Source organism: Neodiprion fabricii, chromosome 1 (genome assembly GCF_021155785.1).
Source record: "Neodiprion fabricii isolate iyNeoFabr1 chromosome 1, iyNeoFabr1.1, whole genome shotgun sequence".
Taxonomy (NCBI): domain Eukaryota; kingdom Metazoa; phylum Arthropoda; class Insecta; order Hymenoptera; family Diprionidae; genus Neodiprion; species Neodiprion fabricii.
This window is the reverse complement of record NC_060239.1, coordinates 33,026,122-33,043,498: the sequence shown is the minus strand read 5'-3', so window position 1 is coordinate 33,043,498 and position 17,377 is coordinate 33,026,122. Positions and strand designations below refer to the sequence as shown.

General features: G+C 42.0%; 3 protein-coding genes across 3 annotated transcripts; 2 read left to right on the top strand and 1 right to left on the bottom strand.

Annotated features, from left to right (window-relative positions):
- Window positions 1–1,237: 1,237 nt before the first annotated feature.
- Window positions 1,238–3,839, bottom strand: LOC124178964 (cuticle protein CP14.6-like). Its single transcript, XM_046562848.1, has 4 exons — window positions 3,687–3,839; window positions 2,669–2,802; window positions 2,309–2,586; window positions 1,238–1,690 (listed from the first exon to the last, which is right to left on the bottom strand). The coding sequence occupies exons 1-4, from the start codon at window positions 3,822–3,824 to the stop codon at window positions 1,686–1,688; spliced, it is 555 nt and encodes a 184-aa protein (XP_046418804.1). The 5' UTR covers window positions 3,825–3,839; the 3' UTR covers window positions 1,238–1,685.
- Window positions 3,840–11,856: 8,017 nt separating this feature from the next.
- LOC124178972 (endocuticle structural glycoprotein SgAbd-1-like) lies at window positions 11,857–12,830 on the top strand. The gene is made up of 2 exons (XM_046562858.1): window positions 11,857–12,013; window positions 12,197–12,830. Exons 1-2 carry the CDS (start codon window positions 11,999–12,001, stop codon window positions 12,677–12,679), a joined length of 498 nt encoding a protein of 165 aa, XP_046418814.1. The 5' UTR covers window positions 11,857–11,998; the 3' UTR covers window positions 12,680–12,830.
- A 3,289-nt stretch (window positions 12,831–16,119) lies between these two features.
- LOC124183874 (endocuticle structural protein SgAbd-6-like) lies at window positions 16,120–17,005 on the top strand. Its single transcript, XM_046573041.1, has 2 exons — window positions 16,120–16,257; window positions 16,400–17,005. Exons 1-2 carry the CDS (start codon window positions 16,246–16,248, stop codon window positions 16,790–16,792), a joined length of 405 nt encoding a protein of 134 aa, XP_046428997.1. The 5' UTR covers window positions 16,120–16,245; the 3' UTR covers window positions 16,793–17,005.
- Window positions 17,006–17,377: the final 372 nt, after the last annotated feature.

Below are 17,377 nucleotides of genomic sequence, written 5' to 3'. Positions count from 1 at the left end.
GACGATCGAGAATCAACCGGTTCTGAGGCTGATAATCGTCGGTCGGACCGATTATCATATCGTGTGAGCGATTTTTACGAAAGTCGTGTATCAAAAACAGTCAAACGCCAGAAATCGCAAGCCAGAAATAAATATCTAACCGGTATTACATCCTGGATGATACTTGCTGATTTTGGCTTGGCGTTCGCAAGACCGAACTAACCGCTCCTAGCCATTATACCATCAGCAAAAAATGGACACCGGACTGATGCACGGACGAACAAAGGATTGTCAACAAAAACACGTTCTGATTTCATCTTCACAGGACTTGCCGCCTGTTCCTAGAATCTCATTGTAACTTGAATACTGCGGATTGAATGAATCGCTCAAATTTTATCCCCAGAGGTGTCTTCTGCAGTAAAAAATTTTGAGACTTCTCATTGTCTTTAACTTCAAGCTTTACTTTTAACCTTCTCCTCGGTATATTCGTGACAAGATCGCATTGTGATTAGATTACGCTCGCTTCCTGGTAAATGCAAGCACACGCACCAGGTTTGTGCAACCGAAAGTATGAGGAATGTCTTCGATTAAGGTTAAGGATTGTTTGCATGTTCGCGTCTAGTCGTAGACATTCATAATTATATCGACAGACATACCTAAAATATCTAGGATATTTTGTTTCCTATTCAAATCTTCCACCATTCTTTAACACGCTGCTGATATTCTTCTTCTCCGTGTTATTATTAGTATAATCTCCTCCTCTACGAGTTTTACTTCGATCTTCACCTCAGTTTTTGAATGTCAACCGAAGTCGCCATTCGACTTTTATTCCGTAAGGTATGTATTTATGTATTTAATGATGGGTTTTTTTTCAACAATTTTAACCGTCAGACGTGAGCCGATTATATTTCGGCGAGAAGATGATGCACTAAAATTTTAATACATCCAAGTCGTCGAACGTTGAATCTTGATATCCCCGGATGACCTTTACACTAGATTGATTTTTGGATGATGTTCATCCTCATTAGCTGAAAACCTACTGTTTAATTTTTTATCATTTGCACGTGGATGACTTTTTCGTAGCAGATACCTTATTCATTATTGCGGAAGAATTCCCCGTGCTCATCTCACACAAAGTATGACATGAAAAGTAATTTACCATAATCATGAATTATTAATGAAATTACAATAATGTCAATGCCGAAATACCGACGAGGTTTTTCTAATTCGAATGAGATTAATGAGAATCACGAACCTATTAAGCTTCGAGTATATTCTTTATTTATTTACATGTAAAAAAATCACAATCTAGTAGCACTTGTAGCGTTTACAGCGCATTGGTACACCACCATATCGCATGCACCAGTGTACCTACACAGGCACGTAATTTTAATGAACGCAAGACCTGGGCCCGGGCCACGTTCAATTCACGTTTGCGGTTGAGTTGCGTTTTTATTTTTAGGTAAGAGTGGTTTTTTTAGTGTCTGTCTTTTTCACGTGTGTGTGTGTTTTTTTTTCTCTAAAAATAGCGTTATGATAAGAAAATTACATGCGTGTAACTGGCTTGCTTTGTTATTTGTATTCTATAGTAAATATGAAACCTAGATCTATTTTTGTAGACGTGTCCAAGGATTGAGTCGGTTGTGTCCGTGGCTAGGTTGACATTTGCTTAGGTCTGGTCCTGTTCGATCAAGGCAGGCTTCAGTTTATCCTGAAGAAGCAGAGAAGAAGCGAAATTACAAAATTTAATTTACGAAATTTTTCATTGTCAAGTATCCCTAATTTAACACGCATCGATCATAGATTGTTCAAATTGATCGAAGCCAGATGTTATCGAAGAGAGAATTATGTGACAGGACATAGACGTCGTTCTCACAAACGTGGCGAGGCACGGTTTATAAGAAGTCCAGGCAATTACAGTGAATTCCTGGTTGATATTCGGGGAAATATCGGTACAACGAAGGTGAAAATAACTAGAAAAACAGGTTTTAGAATCTTTGAATTCCTGATTATACTTTTAAATATAGTCTTGGCAAGATCACACGTCCAACGAAATCGAAACTTCTTCTCGGTCGACATACGACATTCGTTTACCGATTAAAGCTGCTCATGAAAGTGAAGATAATAATTTCGGAATACACTTAAACTTTAATCCAGCCATTAGAATTCAGATTGCGAGCCAACTCTGAGGTGGCCTTTTCACTGGATCACAATCGTGGGATTTCAGATAATCCTCCAAGTTTTAAGGTCTAGCGGAGAGGGGACTCGATAATTCATAAATTGGTTAAAAACAATCCCGTCACCGACTCGTGGCGGGGTAAACGGTCACCTCTTGGGGGCGGTCTGCCCTGACCGCCGTCTTCCTCCTCAGGGTGAGCCGCATTCCATTCAAGAGCCCGGAGGATCTCTGGGGGAATTGGAGGCGCCGTTGGGATGTGGGAACCCTGAGGCTGATAGCCGTTTTCGTCAGCGATGTAGGTGATGCTCACTTGCTGGCCGTCCGGCGCCGTGTACGAGTCGGCGCCCTGGACCACCACAGGAGTTTCGTTGTCGACCTGCTTCGGCTGTCCCGACTCTTGGTGGCTTATGCCGTTGCTGGTCTCGAAGCTGCAAAGTGAATTATCGCCGTCGTACTTCTGGATTCGGTGACGGTTCGTATCAACAAGCTTAACCACGCAGTTTCACTCACTTGTTCACGTAGTTCCCATCGAAATTTACTTCCAGTTGTTGGGCGGTGATGACAGCGTCCTTATCCGATCCACCGGTGGGACGCTGTGGCGCCCCGAAAGTTCGCGTCGCACACAGTGCGACGACCACCAGTACCTTGGAGTCAAAATATCATTCGCGATAGTCTTGTCAACTGTGATTTGTCGAAAACTTGTCGCCTCGAGTACAGAGAGACGCAAGAGACTACTTGAACCACGGAAAAGATGTTACGATGGTTCGGACACCGCGACCCATTGGCGTAATGAGCCCGTTTCTAAGATGTTTCACGATTGGTGTCAGTTATTTTTTTTCTAGGCTTCTTGTAGCGCGCTGCTTGATGGCGTTACGTTAGAGGAGACGAGATTGTGCAATGCAAACTGATGGTTAGGCGTATTAACACAGCAAGGATGACTAGGTCATTTTACCAAGGAAGATTACCGTTGCCACTGGCAGTGGCCATTCTAGACGTTGGACTGCGGCTCGTTCGCGAATAAGATATTTGGTGAGGTCATGCGTAGGGTGAATTGGATTTTGATTTTGCTTTTATTTTAGGCCGTGAAATAAATCGTTTGGGCAAGATTCGGAGGAACGAAGTTACGTTTTCATGGTCACTTAACGCTCGTATCGTACCGTTAATCACTTCGCAATGACACTTAAGTTTGCACTTAAAAGCAAAGCAAACTTTGTGAGTGTTCAGTGTTGAGGCTGACGCTAAGAGTGGCAAACACAAAACCAGGAAGCAGTTTCATGGGCATTTTCAAGCTAATTGCGTCGCTATCATGTTTTCTCTGTTCGAGTATCGGAGCACGTTAAGACTGTTTTTGTACGATCGGTAGAAGCGTTGTAAAACCAAAGGAGCCACGATAACCGCAAAAAGAATATTTTACATGGTCTTCGAGCAACGTATCTCAGAGTCGGTATAATTTTTCGCGTTCAAGCTACTTAGTTTTCGTTTCTGGATCATCACGATCGAAAGGGACTTTCGTTTTTGCAGGACTTACCTGAACAGTGTACATAGTATCGTAGTATCTTAGTAGGAAGGACTCGACTTGCAGTTGGTTTTGTACTTGTGATTCTTGTTCGGAGCGAAGGCTCTTATATACGCTGGCTATGCAACTTGGTGCAGTGAAAGGGGTCATCCCTGCCGCTGCACAATGCACTTCTTCTGACCGACGCATCATCGAACTGATGCACTTCGAACCCCGCAAAATCTCGCTTGAGATGATTTGACCCCTGAGTCCAACGTCGCAAAGCTTTGACTCGGACTCCGCGGTGGGCCAGGACCCGAAACGCGGGTCCTAGTTCCGAATTACGAGCAAGTTCGAAGGTGTATTTCGAAGAAACTGGCGATGTTCATACCGCAGCAGCGGAGAGGATGCCTGCTCGCATCATTGTCGACAATAGACCGCTGACGTTTGATGCTGAAAACGCAATGTCTAGGTCAAACTGTTCCATTGGCGGCAAGTTTCTCAGGGTGTGGTTCATCCAATTGCAGTTACGGACCTCGGTCAGTCTTGATCTCTCATTCTTCTCCCTACGGTAACTTTACGCTTGCAGTGTCGAAGCCACGATGTCGCTAATTCGCTTTACCACAGGCTCTAGGATTTCAGGATTGAACCAAGGATTGCAGATGAATTCCAACGTGGTTTCGGCATCGGAAAGGTCACCTCGAGTCTGATTGTTTAAAGGGGAATGTATTTATATATAACTGGGTGGAAACCCTGAGACGATTCGACAATGCAAGATTGTTTGCAAGTTCCATTCCGTTTCGCAAGCAAACATTTGCTGTAAGTCGGTGTATTCGACGTTTTACGACCGCGTCTTTCATCCGTGCGATTTATGTCTCAATAGGCAGTGGTCCATTAGGATGCAAACTCATCTTGCGGGGGACTGTACCGCCATTATGAACGAATCATATTGCCACTAAGCTACACTAAGAGTAGAGTAGCCGGTATGAGTGGTACGACTTTGCAAAACGATGCACAGCTGCTTTGCAGCCAAGAGCCGGCGGACGGGTGGCTTCGCATCCCGTATTCGTCCTTTAGAGTTGCTTGTCGGGTTGCATAATCATATTTAATAACTGCACTGAAGTGCGGTGGATAGCTGTCTTCGTCGGCTCATGCTGCTTCGCAGTTAACACACGAGGAGGAATCTCAACTCTCGCTACAAGTCTGAAATTTCATCGATAGAAAACGTCGTCGTAGTGATAATTTGTTTCTCTTTTACGGTCGTTTTACGATTGGATAAATTTCATCCTTCTACCGAAATCGTGACGTTATTTGTATCCTCCGTTTTGAAATTTAGCGACATTTGAGACACTGAGATCTGCTGACGCAACGACGAAGTCGCATGATTTTTTCACAATTATGCATGGATAGGGGGGTGGGAGTAAGCCTTCGAAGAAAATTACGCTCTTGAGGTTATTTTGTAGTGACGTGGGTGGGCGTTTATCGCTGTGAATTTAATATGCGGTGTATAATTTCTCAAGTGCTGAAAATATTTTCTACGCAGAGGTAAAATGTTGATTGCGCAACGTCTAGTGCAAATAACTAACCTTTATCCCTTCCCAGAGCTTATCCCTGTCACGATGGCACGCCTAGAAAACAATCCATCCAGACTCATCTTTTTGCTTCGAATCACTCTTCTTTCTCTTCCCCTTGTCATGCGATTCGTAAAGTCATGCAGGTGATTCGTGGCAAAGAATTCTCGCGGCTCGACTGCTTTTCAGCGTTCCCGATTCAATTACTCTTGTTTTTAAAACCACACTTCCATTAGGATTATCATTTCCGTTTGTTTCCAAGGCTTTCGGCTTCCATCAAATATACTAAATGTTAGCCACGATGACATATGAATGCGCAGAAACCAACCACATAACTGATTATTCATGAAAAAGACCTTCATATTATGGTTATAAGGAAGCGATGAGAATGATCAATTCGTTTATATATAAATCAGGATTACCGAAGTGTTTTATTGCGACATCTATATTACGATACGCTTTGGCACAGCAAGAGATAAAGAAAGAAACAAGAAAAAAAGAATACCAAAAATTTTGGGGCCGTATAATTTAACGACCCCACCGATGGGATACGACGTGTGATTAACCAACGCGTATCTAATATGATAATTTGTCATGTTAACCATCTTGGTCACGTACGGTAATAATCGCCAATTAACAATGTGATTAATTGAATCTGTGGGCAATTGTCTCACCTCAAGTTTGCTCTCAACCAAACGGAAGCGCGAAAACTTTCGACCATACCTGTACTCCGTAAACCTGCATGCATATAAGACGCGCATGACTAACATCCGCCTGCCGATGGGTTTATGAAATATTATACGTCATCTATATGCGATTGTATAAGGTCGCGGCTGCAGCATCGACGGAAAAATCCTCAGCAGTTATTAATGAAAAATTCAAGTGGTCGAGTTAATTTATGCGCTGGATGCGTCTATACTCCGGGAGGTAAATGGCAGATGCTGAACCGACTCGTTGCCACGTTTTACGGCGAGGGAAATCATCTTCGCAAATGCGCGACCATCTGCAGGGCGTCGGCGTTGCGGAATGCGCGGATGAAATTACGCCGACACAGATGCGTTTGCCGATTGATTTCCAATTTCCATTGCGATTTGACTCGCCAATTATTGGACGTTGCATATAATCTCCGTGTTCCTTGGAAGCTTTAATATCAAGGACCTCGTCATTAGCATTGATTGCCAAATTTTCAACATTCAGCCAAAATGACACGTGCTGGTATAAGTTCCGGAAATATCGAACGCAACAGATAGATATACCACGTGTTTCGCTGGACACAAACGTCCTTCGGCACTAAAACAAATCTCCACGGGCACATTTTTTCACCGTATACATAGGCTTGTGGTACCGGAGCCTCGAGTGGAAGAGCAAATAACTTACGTCATTGTCCATCCAAAGCGTAGTTCAAGAAATTATCAACACCGAAAGAAATGTAAGTCTGTAACAGGTATGTAACAATTATTGTATAAGTAGGTAACTATACTAATAGACTGCAACCTCAGAGCCAGCTCAAGTCAGAGAACGATAATTGCTGTTTCGAACACTCAAGTAGGTATGTTTCACATTTTTGCGTACTTAGAGAACTCTCCGAATTCTTTTCTGTTTTTATATCGGGGCAAGTTTACCAAAAACATCAAAATTCTGAACCTCCAATTCTTCGATCGCGAGTTCACTTACCCTCAGAGATTAATGCATACGGGAAAACGTTGTCAAAATTCAAAAATCTCTACCGATCGAATCGTTTCACGGTTGTAGTCACATTCCGTAGAGAATTTCATGCGGAGAAGCAGACAGAAATTTCCTTACCTTTATTATAGTCTGAACGCTGGTTTGAATTGCGCCAAGAGAACTAGGATTTCGACACTGCAGTTTTAGGAAGAGTTTTTTCGCAATAAAAATTAGTGATTATCCACTTCAATATTCCTAGACTACGTGAAGTCTCTTTATACTTGTAAAATTGATCACCGTGTACAACAGTCACATTTCGTTCGTTGTCCGTTTACGACAATACGCTTGACTGGAAATTGAATTTTAAACACATTATAATGGCTCGAGGTCCGTTTCAAGGGTCATGTTATTAGCGATGCGTGCAGACGTTCATCCATCCGCAACTGTATAACAATTAAGTATGTTTTCAAAAAAATATTATTCTACACAAATTTCATGAGTCATCTTATTTTTAGAGCATCCATCCGAAATTCATCTCGCGTGCGTGTGGCTCAATAACAAAAAGTCTATCTAAGGGTCATTGATACCTCATGATTCTTTGACCGTGAACACTAACGAGAAACAAAGTAGCAGAATATAATTCTCGCTCTCGATGGCCACGTGCGAGTGGAAAAATTCTTCACTAATTATGCAAAATACCGGTATCGCCTAGAATTTTTCTTGCGAAAGTTTCAGAGGAACAGACCGAACGCTTCGAAATATTTCATTCTATTTGGAATCGAGTTCGCATCGTTGCAAACCGAGAGCATATTGCTCACATTGATACGTGATCGAAGGTCACTGACAATGCATCGCATCCAGGAGTTCTACGTCGGATGGCTTGTGCAATTTTCCTCTCAAACGTTTAGCGAGTGACAGTGCAAATGCCTGGTATTTCCGTTCAAAGTAAATCCCACCCTACGGTAGAAATAGAACGAAGCACCGAAAGCCTTGTCAAAGTCCATCAAACTTGCAAATTAGCGTCCCGATTCCGTGCATGTTACACCCCTGCAGTGATTGCATAATAAAAAATGTTCCCCAGTAGTCGGTACAAACAAACATTGACATTATCCAGCAGCGAAGCGAATTTGACATTCAAATTCTAGTCCTCTCGCGAAAATCTTTTGCTACTGCTATTCGAACACTTATGATTCTGTGGTAAAACCGCAGTTTAGAACAGTTGGACTCGCAAGCTCGACGGCAATTCTACGAAATATTTATCGTCTCCGTAAGCGGTAAAAGCTTCGTGCGACTAGGATGCAGTAATCAGGGTAAAGTTTTTTCAACTATTTTCGCAGGGGGGTGTGAAGACTTCGGGAAATTCGAGGCTGGCAGCTGGGGATAATGGCACGTCGCGTTAGAGACGTTCGTGAAAGGTTAGTCAACGGGTTCCGAGGATGTATGTACACGGTGTAAAACAAATGCCACCGTCGTCCCATACAAACGCGAGTCAACCCATTGTTCTCTTCTTCTCCTCCAGCTCTCTGCCCTTCCATGCAGACTCCATTCATCCTCATCCTTTTACCGTGCACGACCTTACAATGAGCCGACGAGAGCAATTCGAGAGAATCAGCAGTGTAGTCATAGTGAAGAACAGGGTTCGTTACTTCGACCTAGAATTCCGAGTAGTTGGTACTTCATTTGATGGTTGATGCCGTGGAGCTTCTCGGATTCATTAGATCGAGTAACGCGTACCATGGAAGTAGCTTTTATTCGCCAAGCGCATAACTCTTTTGCCAAATAAAACGATCACTTTAAACACAACAGGCCGTGTAATATCGGACAGTTTACCGCAGGCTATTACGATATGAAAATAGAAGAACTTGTTCGTTTGCATCGGTTAAACGTTTCTACTCGATAATCATGATGGCCCTTTAACGATTTTGGCCTTGTGAAATTTTCTTTGATCGTGCGAAATTACCCTTCACTCGCAGCGTTGAACGAGTACACCATCGAAATTCTTCGCAAGCTCACCCTTCGATCGTTTCGAGCATGAGGATTAAGATCACTGAAAGATTTACAGGGTGGGTTAACTGTGTCAACTCTGTGCATAGATCATCCCGTCGAACGATTGCATCTCCGATACCGAGACTATGAAATTGAATTTGAATGCTGAGGGAAGTCAAGATAAAGCTTGCCCTTCGTTAATTGGCTTTTGTGCTTGATATGCGGGTGATCCCGCAAATGAATAACTCCCGAGAGGTAGACTGGTCTAGTTCACCGACACGCGGTTAACTTCGTTGCGCAATGCGCGGTACGTTCACCTCACATCGTTGTCTCTCGGCCGTTGCCTTTCCTCGTTGGTATTAGCAGTTCTGCCCATGCCTCTACAATATGTACCTACTACACATCCCATTCAACATGGATTTGTAACGGTATTAGTGTACCGCTTGCAATCCTGCCTGGAAATAGCAGAGCTCGCTCAGACCTTGAGACAGTTCGCTTTCAAGACTAGGTGAACTACTGTTTAACATTGATCCAGATCTCACGGAGGTTATATAATTCCTATCCAGAATAACCGTGAAAGTCACGACTCTTTACCGTTGGTCGAGATTTTCTTCACCTATTCATTGATGGGGCATTGAAGAGCAGAGACGGTATCGAGCAGTGTTGGACCACTGCCTGGTTACAATTCGTAATTAATTTCGTTGTAATTATAAATTACACGTATGATTTGTAAGTAGAAAAGAAAAAGTACAAATTACACTTTCCAATCAGAAAGTAATGAATTACATATTACATAAGTATTTTATAATTAGAAAGATTTAGACCACAAATTATACTTGTCTTCTGTTATTAGAATCATTACACTGCTGTAATTGTAAATAAAAGGATAATTTCTAATTTTTAACCGACTAATAATGGTGTTGCCCGAAACTGGTTTATATCAAGTGAAAACGGTTACTTTTTCAAATGAGGAATTTTTTCTTCATCACTATGTACTTCGCGTTACTGACTTTTTAAAAGATAAAGTTTTCACGAACTATCGGCCCCAGCTGGTATTCGTGGAATTTGGGAAAAACTCGAAGCTTGTCGACTCTGAAAAGTCTCTTCACAAAGTACAAGACGCTTCAGCGATGCCATTTACAAGATATCACAAGTGACCTACTCATCGTAAAGTGCCGCAGGTGCACAAGGTCGCCAAAAAAGTGGTACCGCAAATGAGGTAAGTTATTTAATACCCGTGGTGACGTGATTACAATTTTTTTGTTTTATTTACTTTTTCTCGTGTGGTTTTTTGGGTTTTTTCCTACTATAAGAACTAAAAATAGTACTACACACGCTGGTAAGCGGTTGTCCGAAATACACGAATGAAACAGTATCAAAGACAAACAGCGTAATACTCACAAGATTATGTTTTAATATTTGCTTGACTAATGGCATGTCAACGGACTTGTTATTTATGTTGTAACGCTGGGTGAGATCCCAAGCATCGATTATACGCGAAACGCCTTAAACTCTGGCGAAATGGTGAATTCTCAACTTGCCAATTTTTCGGACACATTCAATGAAAAATTGCTGATCGTAGCGGGCGAGCTGCTCGATAACCGAAGTCACTTTGACCAGCAAATCACAGAGACAGTATAGGTTGCACGATTGATTAAGTGATCGCAAAAAATTTCAGTATTCATTGTTTAAAGTCGATGTGTTAATTTACAGCACCGCACCCAATTTAATTTGATCTATCTCAAGAGTTTTCGTTTGTTTCAAAAGAATTCAAGCAAACTCTATGAATAGAATTTTGGTTATGCTGTACACATTTGAATTTTATGCCACTGTAAAAAATTGGTGGATTTTTGAAAATTTACCGTATACTTTGCATAGCTATAATATTTAACCGCAAATAACGCTATGAATTCTTTGTGTCGTTAGCGATTGTAATTAGCGAATTGCTGAAATATTTAAGCTATAGACTCTTTTACGCTTTTTGTTGCGTTGATTTGCTTTACGCTAAGAATTGAATACCACTGGCGAATATTCTTCGATTTTTAAACCTCTGTAAACTTACGTTGGAGTATTATTTATATTTAGCCTTCTCTTCACGCTGAATTAGGAGGTATCCGATTTTTTTATTGTTTATGTGACTGCAATATTGGGATACGTTGGATATGTGCATAATACATCGCGTCTGCATAAGATTAGATCATCAGAGGTGCAGCTGAGGCCAGACTTCGTGTTCTTTGTCGGAATACAAATTACGGATTAAAAGAAAGAAGTTGATTTCACGAGGTTACTTTTTTTTTACTCACACCGTTGCAGCGTGGTTCTCAGTCACCGAATTCACTCCAAAGTCAACTCTAGTCACCCATTCATATCGCCTATGGTCCTGGTGCAGGATCCAATTAGATAACTTCCTATCTCTTTTGGTTACGAATATTGATTTTAGGTAGAACATTTCGTTAGATCTATGAACAGGCAAGACTGTAATCCGTAACGATATATCAGCAGTTGATATGTGTTTGTAAGTGAAAATATGCTGATTGAACATATAGGAGTTATTAAACTTTGTAACCAGAACCGTCCGGTCAGTTACGCATTTGAAATAATTTTAAACTAGCCGGCCTGTAAAATTGATTCTGCATTATCAAAATGCATTATTCGTTTGTTTGTAGGATAAGTGCTGGGGCCCAATTCTTCCTTATCCCCCGGTTGCATATAAATTCGGAGGCCATGCTCAAGGTACCCTCAAAAGTAACTTGACATCCACAAACAAAGCTAAGAGAATACTAATGAAGATCGAAAGTCACAAAGTTTATTATCAACACAGCGACTTCGCCGAAATCGTTTGTTAGCTTAGCATACATTATATACGGCACACTATCGACTAACTTATGCATCGTTTTGTCGCGAGAATTATGTGTCGATCATCGTGTTTGCTTCGAAAAATTAATTCTCAGTGTTGTATTGATTTAGAGACGAAGTGTTCGCGCACAGAGCAATTGGTAACCTCGCAATGGAGAATACCTGATTACAAATCTTACCAGCAGGATTGGTGGGGTGTCGAATTTGTAGTATAAATACTGCGAGAGTATCGTCAAAAGGCAGTAATTGTCCTACCAGCAATCAGCCATGAACACACGTGCAGTAAGTCCTTCTTCCAACAACTTTTATTTCAACATCGTCAATCAGTCTCCATTCAATCCTAATCAGGCACCATCGATCCATCCTCTCGCGCCTCCTCGACTGTCTCGCATTATCTTCAATAAATTTCTGCGCGTTTCGACGCAATTTACCAACAAAATAAATCACACTCTACTTCCCATTCAGGTCCTCGTCTTCTTCGCCTTCGTAGCCGGCGTCTTTGCTGCTCCAGCCGCCGAGCCAGCTGCCGCTCCAGTTCCCGAATCAGCCGCCGTTCCAGCCCCCGTTGTGTCGGCGGCGCAAAGATCATCCCCTGCAGTTGACCCTAAGGAGCCGATTGCCATCATCAGTCAGGAGTCCGAAGTCAACCCGGACGGAACTTTCGTCAACAAATACGAAACAGCAAACGGGATTTCCGTCTCGGAGGAAAGCAGCTTGAAGACTTTGGAGGAGGGTGAAGTTGTCCAGGTGGTCAAGGGTTCCATCTCGTATCCATCCCCCGACGGAACCATCATCGAGACGATCTACACCGCCGATGAGAACGGCTTCCATCCTTCCGGCGATCACCTTCCCGTCGCCCCAGAGACCCCAGCCTACATCTTGAAGTCCCTGGAATGGTCCGCTGCCCACCCGGAAGAAGACGTGGAGGAGGTTGAGAAGAAGGTGTAGAGCGTTCGTGTTCCGCGTTCTCACTCTGGCCAACAGTTTACTCTCCAAACATCCCTGACAGTCCTAACGTTCTGGCTTCTGCGAAGCCGCTTCTGTATATTAATCACCTTTTTCACTTGAATAAAGTTTCGCACGCTATTGATTAACGGCATATAATAGAGGAAATTCGTTTACAAGTACCAAGAAACCTTACCAGTACCCAAATTAGTACAGCGAAATTGCGTTGCGATTGTTTGAGCTTGTAACGAAGCCTTGAGTCCTCGTCGTCCAATTGTCTGCTCACCGGCAGCTTATTATCTACACACGCCTGCAGGGAGCGTGAATTTCTCGCAGATTTACGAATGCAAATTCCTTATTGTTCGAGAATCGGAAGTTGCAGTATCCAAGTAGAACGTTTGCGTTGTGCAACTCGTCGCTGGGTTGGCATGATGGTAACGCGTCTTGCTTAAGGCGAAACGAACAGGGAGCTGCGTATTCAGGGTAAAAAACAGGTTAAGTAGCAATGAATAATAATAGCCATTTGCTTTACGGCAATTGTTGCTTTCTCCGTTTTTTACGTTTACGCTTGCAACTCTCGGTATGTCGTATGATTTTCAGCACTTCATCGTAGGTACAGCGAGAAATTTTTTATAAATCTGGCTTATTTCTCATTTTTCAATTTTAAGACACTTGGGAATTTCGATGATCACAGTCAGAGCTCATTATTGCTCTGCTCGTGTTACGTGTTATTGTTTAGTTTCACAGTTATCGTATGCAATTTGTGACGTAAGTTTAAACACGTATTCACTCTCTTCTCGATGAGAGATTGAAAGTTATCCGTAAATCTATGTCACGAGGATCAACGATCCTCTTACCACTGCCCGAGGAGGTTGTCTGGCACGGTGCCACCATTTTTCTCATTTGTACTCAGTCGTCCGCGTAATGTACACACGTAAGCGTGAAAAACAAGATGGGGGGGCGATTTTTAATTTTAGTCAACGGTAACCCGCGCCGCGGATAATGCTCGCATAGCTTCTGCATGAAAATGCGAACACGCGGGTATATGCAAGGAATTAATTTCGTCTAGAGTCCTTGACGATATTCATTACTGCAACTCACGGCCGCGCGTACTTGCAGGCCCGAATAAAAGCGATATCAATTACCGGCTGTTCCCGCATAAAATACGGAATTGCAGACGGCTTACACATTCGTACAATGTACGAACATGCGAATATTGAAACGTGAGTAGATTTCGCAGCCGAGATGCCGGCTCGTGACGAGGTCGAATCTAAACCCAGAGATCTTTCGGGACTCTGTACATCCACCACTGCAGAGGTTTTCCAAAATCTGCGCGAATGGTTTATCGGGAAGGTAAAAAAAGCCGAGAAGGTATAACTTTTGGGTCACGATCATTTCTTTCGTAATCATTTTCTTTGGAACGCTTGTCACGAAAGGGGCAGAAACTGTTCTTTCTGTTGAAATACAAGAAATTCCGACTTTGTTCCACCGTATCGTTGGTTTCTTACTACATACATGCACTGGCTTTTATTCCGAGGAGGCGGTCTCTTCTCAAGAAATCTTTCAGATTTATAACACGTTATTTTAATGGTGAACTACTCGTTCCGTTCCAAGTGCAAGACAACAATCCACAATTTAGGTAGCAACTGGTATCCACACCTCTGACACTGAAACGCGTCACGAGATGAATTCACGAAATTAACTCACAATGCAGCACTAAGCACCAAAGTTCCTGATCTCAGACTAGTTGCAGAACCCAGTAAATAACTGTCTCGAAGCGGGATTTACGGCCAAGAAATTGATTTTCGTTTTTTTGCGTAATTGTACACTTTTGTCTCTCCTCTGAATAGATTTGTGTCGATCTTGTCCGTAAAAAAATTTTCAGTCATGTATTGACCTTTGTAGTGACCTTTGATTCGTATGAGTCTGCATATTGAAACTATTTGAGAATTTAAACTTTGAATTAATTTTTCTTCACTTGATTTTTCACACTTGCGCGTTTCTCCTACAGTTTCTGACCGATTCACCTGAAATTTTCACACGTTGTTTGTTTTTTAAGTATTCCTTATTTAACGAGGCAAATTTACTCTAAAAAATACGAGAAATGCATACCTGAAACCTATAAATTTTTTAAAACTTTGACTGTATGAGAAAAAAAATAACTAAAATACCCACGAACTTCCTAAAATTCCTGTAAATGTCCCATTAATTGAATCGGTCGTTTGAAGGAGCTTGTTCGATAAAGTTTTTCCGTTTTTTTCGCGACAAATCCATACTTCAGCAGTTGGTTTGACACTGCGTTTCAAATGCAGTTGACGCAATTAAGATAGTACCCGAATGATTGTTCACCGATTGAGCAATACAATTTTTTTCGATCACTCAGATGTAAGTTCGTTGCTTTAATTCACGGTGTATATTGAAATTGTGCCTTCGTATGAAATCCAGAACTCTCAAGTTCATTTGAGGTCGCAGGAGGGATTTACATAAGTCTTCAAATGTCATCTAATTTGGTTTTTCCTGATAACTCGGAGCTAATTCGAATAGGTATTTGATTGATAGCTTATAAATATGGGGCCACTGACCTTGTCCATTGATAGTTTACAAAGTTCACAGAATAGGAGGTAATGTAATGAAATGTGATAATGATTTTCTTCCGTGGTCGAGCGTAAAATGGAACGGATGTACTATTATTTTCGAATAATTTTCCACGCTTATTTATTAGTGTAAATGGAAACTCATAAATACCAATTTCAATCTTTCATGTAGTTGCAGTGAAAAGGAAATTTCTTTTTATATATTATAACAATAGTAATATATATTCACGAAAAGAGTTAAAATGCAATATTGTTACGATTTTTCAGTTTCCGCGGTATCAGTTCAACAGATCACAGAACAAAAATGTGTTACTTCTGTCCCAAAAGGAATGAATTTTTATGACAAGGTACGTACCGAGTGCTCTGATATTTGTTGTATTTTGTTTTTTCAGAGCGTGATCGGGCGTGTGAATTAAAATATTCGTTTAAAACGGTAATGAAATAAAGTAAACAAAGATAGATGCTCAAGACTAGACAACCGGTAACTTTTATCGAAATCCGATAGGCGGGGTAAAGATTTTCTGTCATCGTTTCGTGGAATGTAACTCGATGCCAATGCGCGTACAATCTTGAAACGCGATTAGATTAACAGAAAAAAGGTAAAACAGCGTTGTGTAATAAAGTGAATTGAAGTAGATAAAAGCGTCGCATTGCCCGAATGAAATTTGAGCAACGCCAAGCTACATCCGCGGTACGGAATGGTACATAAGTATTGATAATAGTCGGAATAAAAAATTCCTTGGAAAGATCTTCGTAGGCAAGGTTATCGGACACCGTGCTTCGGAGTAAATGCATCGGTGTTAGGGTATTCCGACACTCAAGAATGGAGCAATGCTAATTATCACGAGCATTAGAGGAATTAGGGAGCCACACATTTTGGTGGGGGTTGCCTTATATGATGCCCTGTCTTGGTAGTTTCAAGCAACACGTCAATAACCGAGTGCCCGAGTAACTCGTCGATTGAACACCAGCAGCATGAACACCGTCGTGAGTACAAAGATAAATTTCTCACAGTTTTCACGATAAAATTCATCACTGATTTGAATCTCGCAAAGAAATTAGCAAAATCATTTCCCATTCGTACACACTCCCCGTCAAGTCTCAATCAATACCCGTTTTCCCCCCACAGCTTTTCACCCTTTTCGCCATAATGGCGGTCACCGTCGCCGAAGTCGCTGACCCGACGGCGACTCCGATCGCTATTCTGAGCCAATCCCAGTCCATGGACTCCGACGGCAGCTTCAAGTCCGAGTTCAAAACGGCCAACGGAATCTCGGAACGAGTCGAAGGCATAGTGAAGAAGATCGCCGACGGTAGCGACGTCACGGTTGTACGCGGCTCCGTCACCTGGGTCGACAAAGACGGCAAAACCAAAACGTTCACCTACGTCGCTGACGAAAACGGATATCGGCCCGAGGCTGACTTCTTCCCGACAACGCCGCCGGTGCCTCTTGCCATTGCGAGAGCCATCGAATGGGCCAAGACTCATCCCGAGAGCACCACGATTGAGAGCGAGGAGTGAGGCGTCGTCTGTGCGGGGCGGAAATCGCCCAGCGGACTTACTTCAGTAACATCTAAGTTCATGATTGCTTCTTCTTCATTTTTTTTTTTTTTTTTTTTTTTCTTCCTTTCTTTCTTAGCTTAGAAGTTTTTCTGTACGTGCCATGTACTAATATATTTACCGAACGATTTAACTAATTTGAAACAAATAAAAGTTTTTTTTTTTTTTTGTACCAAAAAATACGCTCCTTGTACGAATATTGATATCGTTATCATAATAACCGTGCTTGCCACGCCTTCTTTTCGAACCGAATAATAGTTTCTCGGTATTTTATACACCGTAGTTGATGGCTGTTTCATCTGGTCATTTTAAAGCCTGCAGGGGTCAAATATTAGTGATTAACCTCGGTCTTGTAGGAGATAAAAATTTTCGTATTTCGAAAACACAAGTTGCTCGAGCAGTTTGAAATTTTCGCCTTGTTTGCTAGTTGGGAGACGAACCTTGTTACGCTAGTTATGCAACTATCGCCAGTGGGTGTTTGTCCTTTTAATTAGCGTTAGACTCCGCGTACGAATAGAACGAGTAGCAGTAGCTGGTAGCTGCTTG

Bases quoted from the DNA above. Each gene is read 5' to 3' on its own strand.
- LOC124178964 (XM_046562848.1), bottom strand. From the start codon at position 3,824: ATGACCCCTTTCACTGCACCAAGTTGCATAGCCAGCGTATATAAGAGC. The intron at 2,803-3,686 runs GTAAGTCCTGCA...TTTGACTCCAAG, and splicing joins ATACTATGTACACTGTTCAG to GTACTGGTGGTCGTCGCACT. The intron at 2,587-2,668 runs GTGAGTGAAACT...TTCACTTTGCAG, and splicing joins GATGGGAACTACGTGAACAA to CTTCGAGACCAGCAACGGCA.